General features: G+C 39.2%; 1 protein-coding gene across 3 annotated transcripts in view; it reads left to right on the top strand.

Annotated features, from left to right (window-relative positions):
- PCCA (propionyl-CoA carboxylase subunit alpha) overlaps window positions 1–15328 on the top strand; it is a 357755-nt gene that overhangs the window by 20375 nt on the left and 322052 nt on the right. For all 3 annotated transcript variants that reach the window (XR_006414646.1, XM_044429576.1, XM_044429577.1), the window contains exons 2-4: window positions 4565–4648; window positions 12428–12475; window positions 12567–12635. Coding sequence is in view for 2 of the 3 variants with exons in the window: in XM_044429576.1 (XP_044285511.1) it covers window positions 4565–4648; window positions 12428–12475; window positions 12567–12635 (201 nt within the window). In the remaining variant the exon portion in view is untranslated. The remainder of the gene's footprint in view (window positions 1–4564; window positions 4649–12427; window positions 12476–12566; window positions 12636–15328) is intronic.

Below are 15328 nucleotides of genomic sequence, written 5' to 3'. Positions count from 1 at the left end.
CAGAACCATCTGCAAGTATTGCTAACAGTGATTTAGCTGAGTTTGTTCTCATTTTAAATTTGTTCCAGATTTGAAGAAGATTTGATATAAAGGGTTTTTTATTTTTGGACTTTGGTTATTATACATGCTTGGCAAACTATGTAATGATACATTCACACAAGTCTCTTCAGATCCTGAAATATGGAAGTTAGACCTTTTATCTACTCAACTTGCCAAATAGTACAACTTGAACAATCATGTTTTATATTTGGGACTCTCAAACCACCTTTTTAGTCTTTTCAAACTTACTATTTTATCCTTGGCTCTAGTGATATCAGCTTTTGTCATTTATTTTTTAGATATGCCTTTGATAGTCTAATCTGGTAAAGTAAAAGTGATAAAGTAATATTGCTACTTTATTTCTGTTTATGTAGTAAAGACATTTTACAGCTGAGTTTCTGCCTAAGAAATAGATGGTCAAATTTGATCATCCATAAATTAGAACCATACATTCCTTATACAGTGGTACCTTGGCTCACAAACTTAATCCATTCCATGACTCTGGTCGCAACCCAAATTGGTTGTGAGCCAAGTCAAATTTCCCCATAAGGTTCAATGTAAATAAGGTTAATCCGTTCTGTAACCATTTTTTTTAATCACAAAAAATTGAAACAGTGACAAAGAACAACAAACTAACAATGAACAACAAAGATCATGACCATCTCCCTCCTCTGAGCACAATCACAGCTGTCTCCCCCCCCACCACCCCGAGCACAACCGCAATAGTGCCCGTCTTCCCTGCATAAGCGCAACTGTGATTGCGGCCATCCCCCTCCCCGCCCAAGCATGATTGCGATTGCACAGGGACACGATTGTCACCCAATGCGGAGTTTGCGACCTGAGGCAAGATTTTTCTGAAATTTCTGTTTGCAGCCTGCTTTGGTCATGAATGGAGGCATTTGTGAGCCAAGGTACCACTGTATAAATCGGTCATGTAGATAAAACATGCAGGTCCTCAATATTCTTGAAAGTTGCATACTTAGGGCAGAATCCCATTGTGATGTCTTTAAGCCTAACACTTGGAGGCTTCGAGGCATGCAGTGCAGTGTGGAAGGAGCAGCAAAATAATCTATGCTTTCCTGTCTACCTGCTCTAGTTTTTCACTAGATGGGCTTTTTCACCATCTAACTGGAACACCTTGGAGAGGAGGGGCACCCCTTGTATTCCTCTCTGGGTTTGCTTTCCCAGTCTTGGAGAACACCTGGTGCTGTTCTTTCAGCCCTCTTGGGGAGGAGCAGCTCAAAATGTCACTTCCTAGCTCTGAGGTATGAGCAGCGTCTGCCCTTGGATCTGGGAATCTGACGAATCCTATGGCCCTTCAGTGGTCATAGGATTGCTTGCTTAGATACCAAATTATTTTTCAGTCCAGTGATAGTCTACAGTTTCAAAAGCTTTTAAAAGCTTCTTTGCGTCTTCTTTAAAATTAATGTTTTTTAAAAGATAAAATTAAAGATATTTCAGTTATCATCTTTTTGTTTAATGCATAATTTCCCAAATGTCCATAAATATTTTTTCCAATACTCTGAATGGAATTAAAGAATTGTTTAGTGTCACCTACATATTGTTTACATATCTACCTAAATTTATTTATTATTGGATTTGTATGCTGCCCCATAGCCAGAAGGCTTTCTGGGCAGCCCATATTGCAATCATAACTACGATACAGATAAAAATAGATAACAGTGGCAGCAAAAACCATAATACATACAATAAAAATACTGTATAAAATACAACAGGAGGATAAGCACAACAGGACGGTAAAACAATAAACCAGCAGCAAGACGAATAAATCATAATCTAAAACAAATACTAAATAAAAAGTCATATTTATGATGCAAATATTTTTATTGTTTTATATATAATAATTTCCTGTGGTGCTAATGCTAATACAAACAGTCATATCAGCCATGGACATTCTTGTGTTGTATTTTTGTTAAGCAAAGGTAGAACATACTTGTGATAATCTTGGTCCAAGGTTTTGAATATATGACTTGCATTCAAGTAGTAAATTCAAGTCATACATTAAATACATCAAAAAGTACCATTCTATTTTGTCAAAATCTTTCTCTGCATTTAAAAGATCTAAAGGAGAAAACTTATGCATATTGAGACAGAAAAAACATCCTACAGCTCTGTGTTCCTCAGCTAAGTTGGCTAGGGATTGATGGGAGTTATAGAAATTACAAGAGGTTTCCACATTTTTATATTTTATAAATATATTTTACATATTTTTTGTCAATGGCATTAAAAAGTTGGTATGACATTGGGAAAAATGCATCACAAAGGAAGGTGACTATGCAGAAAAGGAATGTAATTTGTTTTTGAAATTCTTAATAAATTGAGCTTTAAAAAAGTGTGAAAACTTTTTGAAGAACCCTTATATTTCTATATGAACTGGCATTGGATTGTACCTTAAAACTATTAATTTTTAATTTCCCCAGATTTATTAATTATATTTAATATTTTCCTAATTATTCTTCATGTAATTATTTCATAAAAACGTGTGGGGATGCATGTATTTATATGACTGCATTTTGTGAAAATAACTGGTTATTTCAGAAGTAAAAATAGTTTCTTATGGGTGCATAAGGCCAATACAGTGGAGGAGAAAGCTTGTACTTGATAAATGCAATGTCACCATCTGGGAGACAATAGGTGGGTGGAGGAGAAAACAAGCAGAACTTTAATTAGAGTCTGGTCAGAGTTTTTGTTTGAAACCTGGTCATTAGTAGGATTTTACTGACATGTACTCAGTATCCAGTCGTTTATGTTTCTGTACACATCTGGAATTTGAAGCATCTATTCTGAACATAGTAATTCCAGAGAATTTTGCAAGTCAGTGCTGAGATGTGCTGACTGAATGTGTAGGAAGATATATTAATACAACCTTTTGTTACACTAAAATGGTATTCATTCAACACTGGTTTTGCATTGGTGAATCCATTTCTGCATTTGCTAGACACACCAGGAATCCTAAAATAAAGACTGCAGCCCTTTCCCTACTTCCTTTGGAGTAAGCCCCAAAGAACTTTGTCAAGGTTGCTTTTATAGGTATATAATGGCATTATAAACAATCAAAATATATTTATATTCATTTTAAGCAATTTTGATTTTGTGGATATTTTATGATACCTAATCAGAAAGCTAACTAATGTTTTGTAGAAATTCTTTACATTTAATGCTATTTGAAGTGTGCTTCACTGAATGCCAGTCTTTCTCTGTTTTGGCCCTGCCCTCCATGTTATTCCTTTTTGTTTTATAAATATTTGGTATAACTTGCAGCTCTTACAAGAGCAACCTTTTCAAAACATTTGCTATGACTCTCTTGTTGTTGTTGTTAGTCGCGAAGTCATGTCCGACCCATCGTGACCCCGTGGACAACATTCCTCCAGGCCTTCCTGTCCTCCACCATCCCCCGGAGTCCACTTAAGCTCACGCTGGCTGCTTCAGTGACTCCATCTAGCCACCTCATCCTCTGCCGTCCCCTTCTTCTTTTCCCATCTATTGTTCCCAGCATTAGACTCTTCTCCAGGGAGTCCTTCCTTCTCATTAGGTGGCCAAAGTATTTGAGTTCCATCTTCAGCATCTGGCCTTCTAAAGAGCAGTCAGGGTTGATCTCCTCTAGGACTGACCGGTTTGATTGCCTTGCTGTCCAAGGGACTCGCAGGAGTCTCCGCCAGCACCACAATTCAAAGGCCTCAATTCTTTGGCGCTCAGCTTTCCTTATGGTCCAGCTTTCACAGCCATACATTGCAACTGGGGAAAGCATAGCCTTGACTATACACACTTTTGTTGGCAGGGTGATGTCTCTGCTTTTTAGTATGCTGTCTAGATTTGCCATAGCTTTCCTCCCCAGGAGCAAGTGCCTTTTAATTTCTTGGCTGCAGTCCCCATCTGCGGTGATCTTGGAGCCCAGGAAAATAAAATCTGTCACTACCTCCATTTCTTCCCCATCTATTTGCCAGGAAGTGAGAGGACCGGATGCCATGATCTTAGTTTTCTTAATGTTGAGTTTCAAGCCAGCTTTTGCGCTCTCCTCCTTCACCTGCATCAAGAGGCTCTTTAGTTCCTCTTCACTTTCTGCCATGAGAGTGGTATCATCTGCATATCTGAGGTTGTTGATGTTTCTCCCAGGAATCTTAATTCCAACTGGTGATTCATCTAACCCTGCCTTTCTCATGATGTGCTCTGCATATAAGTTAAATAGACAGGGCGACAGTATACAGCCTTGCCAAACTCCTTTCTCAATTGTGAACCAATCAGTGGTTCCGTGTCCAGTTCTCACTGTTGCTTCTTGACCCGCATATAGGTTTCTCAAGAGACAAATAAGATGGTCAGGAACTCTCATCATTTTAAGAACTTGCCACAATTTGTTGTGATCCACAGAATCAAAGGCTTAAGCATAGTCGATGAAGCAGAAGTATATGTTTTTCTGGAACTCCCTAGCTTTCTCCATGATCCAGTGATCCATGAAGGATATCCATGACTAACTTAATCATCTGTAATTTTCTTCTTTCTTTTACAGGGTTTTTCCCAGCTTACCACAGGGAGATTGTGCCTTATTACTTCTCGCAGTTTGCACTTAGGAACATATGATCCAAATGAAAAGGTAAGTCTTTGTTCTAACAAAATAGAGATTTATGCATGCTTTTCAGTAGTCAAGAGTTAAAAAAGGTAAAGGCTTCCCCATGACATTAAATTCCAGTCATGTCTGACTCTGTGGTGCTCATCTCTGTTTCCTTGCCGAGGGAGCCACAGTTTCCATGGCCATGTGGCCAGCATGAGTAAACACCGAAGTGCATGAACTGCTGTTACCTTCCCACCAAAGTGGTACCTTTTTATCTACTTGCATTTGTATGCTTTCAAACTGCAAGTTTGGCAGGAGCTGGGACAGAGTACGGGAGCTCACCCCATATACAAATTTGAACTGTCGACCTTTCGATCAACCAGCCCAGTAGCCCAGCAGTTTAACCCACTGCATCACTGAGTTACTGTAGCCCTAATAGCAAAAGTTGATTCAGAGAACCAGTTGTGTACCAAACTATTCAATATTTTTCTCATATTGCAATTTTGGGACCGAGCTGACTTTTCCTCTGTCAGGCAGGCAAGCCTAATTTGGCTTTTTTACTGGATCTGTGCCTCTACCTGTTTCCAGATCCAAGCATTAAAATCTTGCTGGGATCTGCAGGCTGTATGCTGTTGGATCATGCCAGAAGACCATCTTATGAGTCCAAAGGTATTAGGACATTGGTTAACTTGGTTAGGCTTTAGTACTGCTCGTGGGAGATGATTTTTCTATAACCAGAATGGAAACCTTGGATCCAACTCATGGTTTGACCTTTAACAACTGATTAGCTTATTTTATCAACACAGTGGCCTGATTAAGAATTAACAATAAACCACAAGCTTTGCCTTGGCTTGTTTATATTTGATTCCATCCTGGTTTGGTAACCCGAGTATGGTTGGGTAAGGTCTCTCCAAGCATTCACAGGCTTCCCCTTGTGCTCAGCATGGTCTTTCAAGGCAAGCTGAACTGGAAGGAAGTCTATGAATGCCTGAGGAGCCCTGGTTGCACAAACCTGCAAGATGGAGGAGGAGATGTAAGCTGCCTTGAGCCCTTTGTAGGAAAAAGGCAGGATAAAATCCAAAAACAAACAAACAGACCTTCTTTTACAGTAGCTAGCATGAAAGAGGGTTGTCGCTTGTGGAGTGGTCATGGGCAGGATGCTTTCTCGGCAAGCCCTTCAAGATCAGAACTTTCTTCAATACCAGTTGCAGTTACTCACACAGCAGCTGTTTCTGGCACTGGAGAGAAGTACTGTTATGGGAGGATGCTTTTCTGGCAAGCCCCTGTGAGCAGACCTTTCTTTGGTGCTCACACAGTAGCCGTTCTTGGTGCTGGAGAGGAGCACTGCTTGCAGCTTGTATTAACTATGGTTTGTATTTGAACTTGTTAACTTAGTTTGCTGTGTTGCTCTGTACTTGCTATTAGTCTGACTACAGAGATGTGTGGGAAAAGTAGTTCATAAAAGAAATATATTAAGGTTAAGCAGAATTTCAGAGAATTAATGTAAAATTGACACAAAGAACATTAGCTAATAAGTTTTAAGTCAGTTCTCTGAGATAATGTGTAGCTTCTATATATGTATTAGATACAGTGAAATACTTAATTTCTTAAGGTTGTCACAGGTTTGTACTTTTATGTTTCCTTTGTATATACAATTCAGATGTCTATTACTCAGCTTGTAATTAGTGTACCTTTAGCCAACTTTCTTTACAGCTTAAAAGTGTGTGTGTTTATATACATGCAGAGGAAAAGACAGCATGAATGTACTGCTGTTACTTTCAGTGAAGAAAAGATGTAACTATTTTGGGTGGACTGAAATGGCATTGTATCCTGGAGTGTTGTATTGCTAGGTTGAGACCATTGCATGGGCAGTGGTGCTACATCCTTAATAGTAGGAACATCTTGCTGTGAATTCAGCATGCTAGTTTTAATTGTGGTTGATGGATGCAGCTGTACCAGCATCAACCAGGAGTGATACTAGCCAGGATATGAAGTTCTTTAAGGCAGCAATCTTACCTGTGTTTAGACAGATAGCCTGGGTCATACAAGGAGTTGCAGTCTTTTTTTCTGTTGAAACCTACATTTGATTATATATTAAGGAATCCTAGTGAAAGGGAAACCTGGTTATTGGTAATAACCACTGTGGTTTTTTTTTTAAAGTCATTATTTGTTTTACCCAGATTTATATTCCACAAAAGATCTAAGTGGTGATCATAGAATACAATGGCACAAAGCAATCATAAATATAACAACAACAATTAAAATAAAAAAGCACAGTACCCTGCTTCCCCCAAAATAAGACCTAACCTGAAAATAAGGCCTAGCATGATTTTTCAGGATGCTCAGGATGCCCTACCCCACAAATAAGCCCCAGTTAAGATCGTCAGCCAGACAAATGCATTTTGTACGTCCGTTGCAACACAATTTGGAGTTTGGAGAGTTATGATGATGTTCCAGAAGAAGATGGCATGGCTGTATTTGAATAAATGTAGATTTTTGTACATGAATAAATGTAGATTGTTGTATGTGAAAAAATGAGATATCACCTGAAAATAAGCCCTATTGCGTCTTTTGGAGCAAAAATTAATATAAGACCCAGTCTTATTTTTGGGGAAATATGGTATAATTTATCTGAAAACACACACACACACGTACGTGTGCTACACACCATAGTTGTCCAGGTCACATTAAAGGGAAAAACCTAGAGATACGAGTTTTAGGAAGACACTTGAACATCAGCACTGTGGGGCCTGTTTAATATCAATTGGCAAAATGTTCCAGAAGTTAGATGCTACATTAAATTCTCTCCTGAAAGTGCTCTGAGATGATCCTTTGGAACATGTGGCACCCTCAAAAGTACATCCTTTAACGATTGCATAGCTTGGGCAGAGACATAAAGAGTAAGAGAGCCTTTAAAGCAGCCAGATCTCAAGTTGTTTATAGCTTTTTATGGCAACACCAACTCCTTGAACTAGGTCAGTGCAGTTCTTTTTTCTGGAGTAGAACTGGTTTTAGGAAGGAGGCTCCAATTAGCAGCTTCAGTACATGAACTGCAGGTTCTGGACCATGCCCAAAAGTAGCCCTGCATAGAATAATTACAGTAATCCCATCCTGGGATTAGCAGTGCCTCTACCACTGTGGCTAGGCTAGGAATGTCTGCAATTATCAGCCAAAGCTGGTAAAAAACACTCCCAGCCACCAAAGCCATCTCACTGTCAAGTGACAAAATTGAATCCAGGATTTATCTATTCCCTCAGGATGATTCACAGAATCATAGAATATTATTAGATATTTAGATTATATCCCCTCTCTGTTTATTAATTTATCAGTTATTTATTTATTTTATATATTTAATTTATGTTTTATAATTATTAATTTTATCAAAAGTATTGCTTTATTTTATTGTTGTATGTTATTCCTTGATTATATGAAATTCACCTAGAGAGTCTATGGCTAATCAGCTGGCATATAAATCAAATAAATAGAATAGCTAGAAGGGGCAAAGCACCACTGAGTCCAACCCTCTGCTCAGTGCAGCACTTCAAGTTAAATCATCCCTCTTTCTGTCCATTTCTATCCTGAATGCTTTGAGTGTAGGAGAGCCCACAACCTTCCTAGGTAATGGGTTCCATTGATATACTGCTATAACAATCAGGAACAACAATTCCTGCTATCTAGCCAGAATCTGGCTTTATGTAACTTGAAGTCATTTTCTGTGTCCTGCACTCTGGGATGGTTGAGAAGAGATTCCATACTTCCTCTTGGTGACAGGCTTTGAAGTACCTGCACAATGCTATCATATCTGCCCCCAGTCTTCCCTTCTTCAGGCTAAACATGCCCACTTCTTTCCACCTGTCCTCATAGGGCTTTGTTTCCAGTCCCTGGATCATCCATGTTGCCTCCTCTGAACCCTTTCCAGCTTGTCTGCATCCTTCTCCAACCGTGGTGCCCAGAACTGGATGCAGTGCTCCAGATGAGGCCTATCCAGTGCTGAGTAAAGGGAGCCAGTACCTCACAGGACTTGAAAATGATGCTTCTGTTAATGCAGCCCAAAACAGCATTTGCCCTTTCTGCAGCTACATCACGTTGTCTTCTCATATTCAGCTTGTGATCCATAACAATTCCATGATCCTTTTCACTTGTAGTATTATTGAGCCAAGTGATCCTCATCTTGTAACGATGCATTTGCTTTCCCTTTTCCTAGGTAGAGAACGTGGTATTTGTCCCTATTGAATTTAATTCTGTTGTTTTCAACCCAGCACTCTATCCTATCAAGATCGCCTTGAATCTTCTTTCTGTCTTCTGAGGTATTACCTATCTCACCTAGCTTTGTGTCATCTGCATTTCCTCATCCAAATTATTAATAAAGATATTGAAGAGTACTGGGCCCAGGTTCCATCCTGGTTATGTCTCCCCAGTTAGACAAGGTATCACTGACAAGTACTCTCTGAGTCCGATTCTATAGCCAGCTACAGCTTCACCTGATAGTTGTTCCACCTAGCCCACTTTTAGCAAGTTTGCTAATCAGGATATCACTGAGCACTTTGTCAAAAGCTTTGCTGCAGTCAAGATAGATCTTGTCCACAGAATTCCCACAGGCCATCAAGGAGGTTATCCAATCAAAACATCAAATCAGATTAGTCTAGCAGGATTTGTTGTTGAGGCATTCATGTTTGCTTCTAGTAATTACTGCATTGTTTTCAAGGTGTTTGCAGTCTGACTGATTTATGATGTATGCCAGAATTTTCCCAAGGATTAATGTTGGACTGATTGGTCTGTGCTTCCCAGGTTCTTCTTTTTCCCCTTTCTTGAAGATATGGTCAACATTTACTTTTCTCTAGTCATGTGGCACTTTCCCTGCTGTCCATGATTTCTCTAAGTTACTGGCCAGTGGTTTGGAGAGTTCTTCTGCCAGCTCCTTTATGACTCCAGAATGGATTTCATTGGACCATGGAGATTTGAACTCATTGAACTCATTTAGATGATCATTGTCCTGAGTTTATTAAAACTGGCTTTCCTAAAACTCAGGGTACATGTCTGGCTACAATTGACTTTGCTTCTTTTAGAATCAAGAATTCCAGTATAGGATGGTCAATATTGAGCTGCCATCCTGCTCCTTCAGCTTGTACTTCTACTTCTTCGTGAAAGCCATAGCTCTTCTTTTGGGAGGAGACTGAGTCTAAGCAGGAATTGAGCACTTCTGCCTTTTTTCTGTCATCTGTTATCATTTTGCCACTCACATTGAGTAGTTTAACCTCCCATTTTTTCCTTTGTTTTTTGCTTTGGTTGTATTTGAAGAATGCTTTTGGTTGCTTTTAGCTAGGCTCAGTTCATTTCTAGCTTTAGCCTTCCTGAAGCCATCCCTGCAATTCTCTGCTACCTGCCTGTATTCCTCCTTTGTAGCCTGGTCTTCCTTCCAGTTCCTATGCATGCCCTTCTTTGTGTTCAGATCATTTCTATGCTTTTTGTGAAGCCACATGGGCTTCTTCTGTTGTCTCCTACCCCTACCCCCCTTTCCTTGCTAGAATTGTAATTGTACCTTTAGAATTTCCTTTTCAAAAAAATTCCCACTGGTCTTGGACTCCTTTTCTCTTTAGAGTCACTTGCCATGGGATTTGACTTACCATTGTTCTGAGTTTATTAAAATTGGCTTTCCTAAAATCCAGGGTACATGTTTGGCAACAATTGGCTTTGCCTCTTTTAGAATCAAGAATTCCAGTATGGCATGGCCACTTTCTACCAGAGTTCCCATAACTGCCATTTTGTCTACTAAGACTTCTGTGTTAGTTTGTATCAAGTCAAGGATAGTCATTCCTCTTGTTTCTTCCTCCACTGTCTGTTGGATGAAGTTATCAGCAACACATGTTAAGAATCTCTTAGAGGGGTTATGTTTGGCAGATATTGAGGAAATAGAAGTTCCCCATAACGATGATACACTGGCAGTTACCTTCTTGAAACACTGGCAATTACCTTTTCAAAAGTTTCATTCTCGTCTTCTCCTTGACTGGGTGATTGGTACTAGACTCAAACTATAGCGTTCCTTTTATTCCTTCCTCCATTTATATTAATCCTGATGCTCTTAATGGGGCTACTAAGCATGTCGTCCTGTATTTCTGTGCAGAGATATGTTGCTGTTGTTAGTCGTGAAGTCGTGTTTGACCCATCACGACCCCATGGACAACACTCCTCCAGGCCTTCCTGTCCTCCACCATCCCCCGGAGTCCACTCAAGCTCATACCGACTGCTTCAGTGACTCAATCTAGCCACCTCATTCTTTGCTGTTCAAAACAATCTCCACACAAGCAGGCCGCTGCCTCGGCATACTCATGTGTGCGTGCGGCGTGTCCAAAACCTCTATGGCGGACTGGATAAATGGGCATGGTGGGCTGGATCCGGTCCGTGGGCCGTAGTTTGAGGACCCATTCTCTACGAGCTTGACTGCTTGTATCCCAGAGTCCCTAGAACAGCTGGGGCAGCTTCCTCACATTTGCTCAACTAGGAGTTAGAAACCAGAATGAATTTCCCCACCCACACAGCACCTGCTAGTACGCAGGCCATTCCCTTTCATTTTCAGCTTTCAGGAGCACATGGTCTCTTGGAAGAGACTTGCTGGACTAGTCCAGGTCCCTTATCCCTTTGTCTCTTCCTCTATGACAACTCTGCCACCAAACTCTTACTTGCTCTCCCTGTTAGCTTGCTCTGATTGCTTGCTCTCCGTGAACTTGCTGCTTGTATCTCAGAGTCCCAAGACCAGCTGTGACAGCTTCCTCTGATCTGCTCAGTGAGGAATCAGGAACCAAATTCTATTCCCAAACAGGCCATTGACCAGTTTCTTGGATCTGCGACCTAGCTGTGTTTCCATCTTGCCAGGTTTCAGTGGTAGTTTATTGGCTTTCATCCAGCTTACCATGGCATGCAAGCACTAGCCCAGAGTCTACATGGCCACAGTAGATTCAGATGTTGTGAAGAAATAAAACTGGATATTGCCTGTACGCTGATAACACCTTACTCCAAATCTGCAGATGTCAGTCGTTTGTGGTTTCATATAGATGTTGCATTGGGGATAAAATAGTGCCCTCTGTTTCCCCATAGCACAAGTGCCAGTTGGCCAAGGTGCGCTCTTCCAGCACCAGTGTCTGGAATTGACTGTGTTAGGTAGGAACAGGAACCACCGAAGTACCCTGCACTTGATACCCACCCCACAAAGCTGCCCATTCCATGATTAATGGTATTAAAACCCACATAGAGATTGTGTAAGAGAAGCCAGATTACAATCCTCTCTTGATAAAAGTCATTGAAATGTAAAATGAAGGCTGATTCAAGTCCCAAAACTAGAAAGGGTCTAGATAATTGACTTTATCCAAGAATGCCTGCAGTTGCTCTGCTGCAACTCTCTTAGTCATCTTACCCAAAAATGACTTTTTCATGACGAGGCAAGTGTTCTGGGGTAGGCCTGTTAGGAGTGGTTTCCACAGCTCTTCCTTTAAATCACCAGCCTCCACTCCTTTACAGAACAGAGTAATCATCAGGGCCTAGTAATTACTGGACCATGCTTAAAGCAGGAAAGGCTGCTGGGACAGAGTGCACAAGCAGCCGACCTGCTACCAGTCGCTTAACAATGAGCAAGGTATCAGTGGTAGGTATTCTTAGGAACTTTTATCTACATGCATGAACTCCAGATAAAAGCCGTACATAGAATTTGCATAGTCACTCTTTTGCCAAACCTTCCAGCTTCTTGAATGAGGAGTGTATGTGTAAATATTTAAATATTTATATTATGTTCTTAAGGCTGTTTTACTTTTTCCCTCCCCTTTCCATCAGACTTTTGAGAAGCTTCTTATTGCCAACAGAGGTGAAATTGCTTGTAGGGTAAGTATAACTTTCCAAATATTTTTTATCTATTTTATTGCTTTTGTTCTTATTTTTAAAGCACCCTTTCTCTATCTCTTCTCATTACTAGGTCATCAAAACATGCAGGAAAATGGGAATTAAAACTGTTGCTATACACAGTGATGTTGATTCCAATGCGGTAGGTATTTTATTTTGAAAATGTCTGAGTAGTTGCCATTACCAGCTGGTCAAATGGAAACATTACAGTTATTTTAAAAATCTGCATATTAGGTTATCTTTTAATGATGTGTTCCTGGATAAAACCAAATATATCACTTCATAGCAATTCTTGTAAAATTAGATATTTTTTTAAAAGTGCATTTGTTTAAAAATTTGTTTGGAATAATACAAAGGAAGTAGAATAGTTTACCATGCTATTAGCAATATTAATAGTGAGTACTTTTCCTTCCCATGTTAAAACTTGGATCCAGAATGTTTACTGGATAGCTAGTGACAAGAAGTTGTATATTTTTTCCTTGGCTCTGTGCAGTTCTATATATGGACTGAGATCAAATCTAAAAGTTATATCGGAGTCCTGTATGATGTATAATTCTACTAAGGATCAGTGACACTCAGAAAAGTATTTCTCACTAAATTGTTTCAGAAGCATGAATTAGGCTACTAACCTCTGGCACAGAGTCAGAGTTTCATGCACCAGGAATATGGTATACATTAGGAAATCAAGAATATTCAAAGAATTCACAAAAATACTCCATTTAACTGTATTGGGTAGCAGATTTGTTTAAAGCAACCATTAATCCAAATTGAGGCATAAGTAATTAAAGAAATTGTACCTGCATGGACATTTAACAGACTGTGAAATATGTTTTAGTTCTCTCTAGTGCTAAACTATCCCAACTGATGCTGAATGATGATTTGGTAGTTTTTTAAGCTGCATGGATTTGGTTTCTGGACTAGCGACATTATAACATTTCATTAACAGAACTCTTTGAATGTATGCCAGTAGACTTCCATGTAGCTGTTTCATGCGACATCATAGTTCATTAGAGTGATTTGTCATATAGGTTGTGAGAAACTGTTTAGGATATGCTTATTTTGGGGAGTACTGCAGGGAGGCATAGGATAGTGTTGTAGTCTTCTGTTGATAGTGGTTTTCAAAAAAATCACCTGATTATTCTCTTATACCATCCCTTATTCTCTTATTGCACTATTAATATTGTTCATGTTTTGCATTTAATTGCATCATAATTAAAAACAGAATGGCTCTGTTCTGTTGCTTGAATCATGCATTAGTGGAACACTGTGCCATTCATTTTGCTCGAGCTGATGAGGATACTGCTGTGGTGACAGTTGCATGAAGGAATTGCTTGGGATGATCAGGTTATGTGGAAAGTTAATGCGCTAGTGCAGCTGCCACCAGAAAAAGGGTGGCACATTACCATGGTTATTTGTGATTCCTTGAAATCAGCATTGCCACAGTGGTCTAGGGAAGTAGAAGCCATGCTATTCTAGTAATCTAAGAATTGGGCTTAAATGTGATTTTTGAAAGAAACGGTGTGTGTTTCTTCTAAGATAAGTGTTTACCTAAAGATAGTGGACAGCAGGATGAAAGAAGAATAAATGTACCCTTCACTTTTGCTTAGAGTAGGTTGGATTTAAATCAAATTAATTTAAATCACAATTTTAATCATGATTTAATTTTACTAACAATTTAAATCACTAGTCAGTAAGACTAAATTTAAATCATGGTTTTCTGCATAATTTGCATATGTGCCTGCCTTACCTATAGCTAGAGGAACTTCATTGAAATATTCCCAAACTGGAATATTTTATGGCCTGCTACATTATAGGTTTAATCCCCCAGGGAAAGAATAATATGATAAACCCCAGGCTATACAGAAAAAGATCCAAGGACTTGTGGAGTATTCAGCTCAAAAGGTTTCACTTTCATTTTTACTGCTTTGCCCCAGTGCCCACACCTAATTTCTTGTGCAGATCTATTCCACTCCCAACAATCTTCTATTCATCAATTTAAAAAAAAAAAAACCTTAGCACTTGAGAGGTAAGGGGTTGATTCTGTTTACACAGATTTACAAAGGAACAACGGGATCAAGGTCTTTTCTCAACTCTGTATATTCTATAACATATTTGCTGAGAAGAAGAGGCATGTGATCTCTGCAGAATTGTAAAACCAATCTGCAATAATATCTTTTAGATAGAAAAATTGCCCAATAATCTTGCAGAAACCTCTGAAAGAACATGACATTGTGAATGGATTATAATGGAATTATAAAGCCCTAAATGGTTTGGGACCAGGATACCTAAAGGAATGCCTTTTTCCCAATATGCCCTCCTGCTCCCTGATATCGGTAGCAGAAGCCCTCCTCTGGGAACCCTCTGTGAAAGACGTTAGGAGACAGGGCTTTCTCTGCGGTGGCTATGGAATGTGCTCCCTAGAAAGGTCCGCCTGGTGCCATCATTATATGTTTTTCAGCGCCAGGTCAAGACCTTTTCATTCGATCAATATTTTAATATGTATTAATTGAATTTTCTTGTTTGTATTTTATGGGTTTTTCAGCCAGCATGGAATGTTTAATTTATTTTATTCTGATTAATGTTGTAAGCCGTTCAGAGACGGAAGTAATGGTCGGCATACTAATTTTATAAATAAATACATAAATTCATTAAAAAAAAAAACAGAACATTTCATGAATATATAGTCTCATGCTACATAATTAAACATTAATCCTTATTGATGAATAATCTTTGGACTATGTATCTTAATTATAAAATTGCATTTAGATAGATTTTTCCTCAAAAAGCATTTTATTGAAAAAAATCCAATTAAAATCAAAACAATTGGATTCAGAT

Source organism: Varanus komodoensis, unplaced genomic scaffold (assembly GCF_004798865.1).
Source record: "Varanus komodoensis strain SLA01 unplaced genomic scaffold, ASM479886v1 scaffold2, whole genome shotgun sequence".
In the NCBI taxonomy this organism is placed as follows: domain Eukaryota; kingdom Metazoa; phylum Chordata; class Lepidosauria; order Squamata; family Varanidae; genus Varanus; species Varanus komodoensis.
The sequence above is the reverse complement of the archived record's forward strand: the minus strand, read 5'-3'. Positions and strand labels throughout refer to the sequence as shown.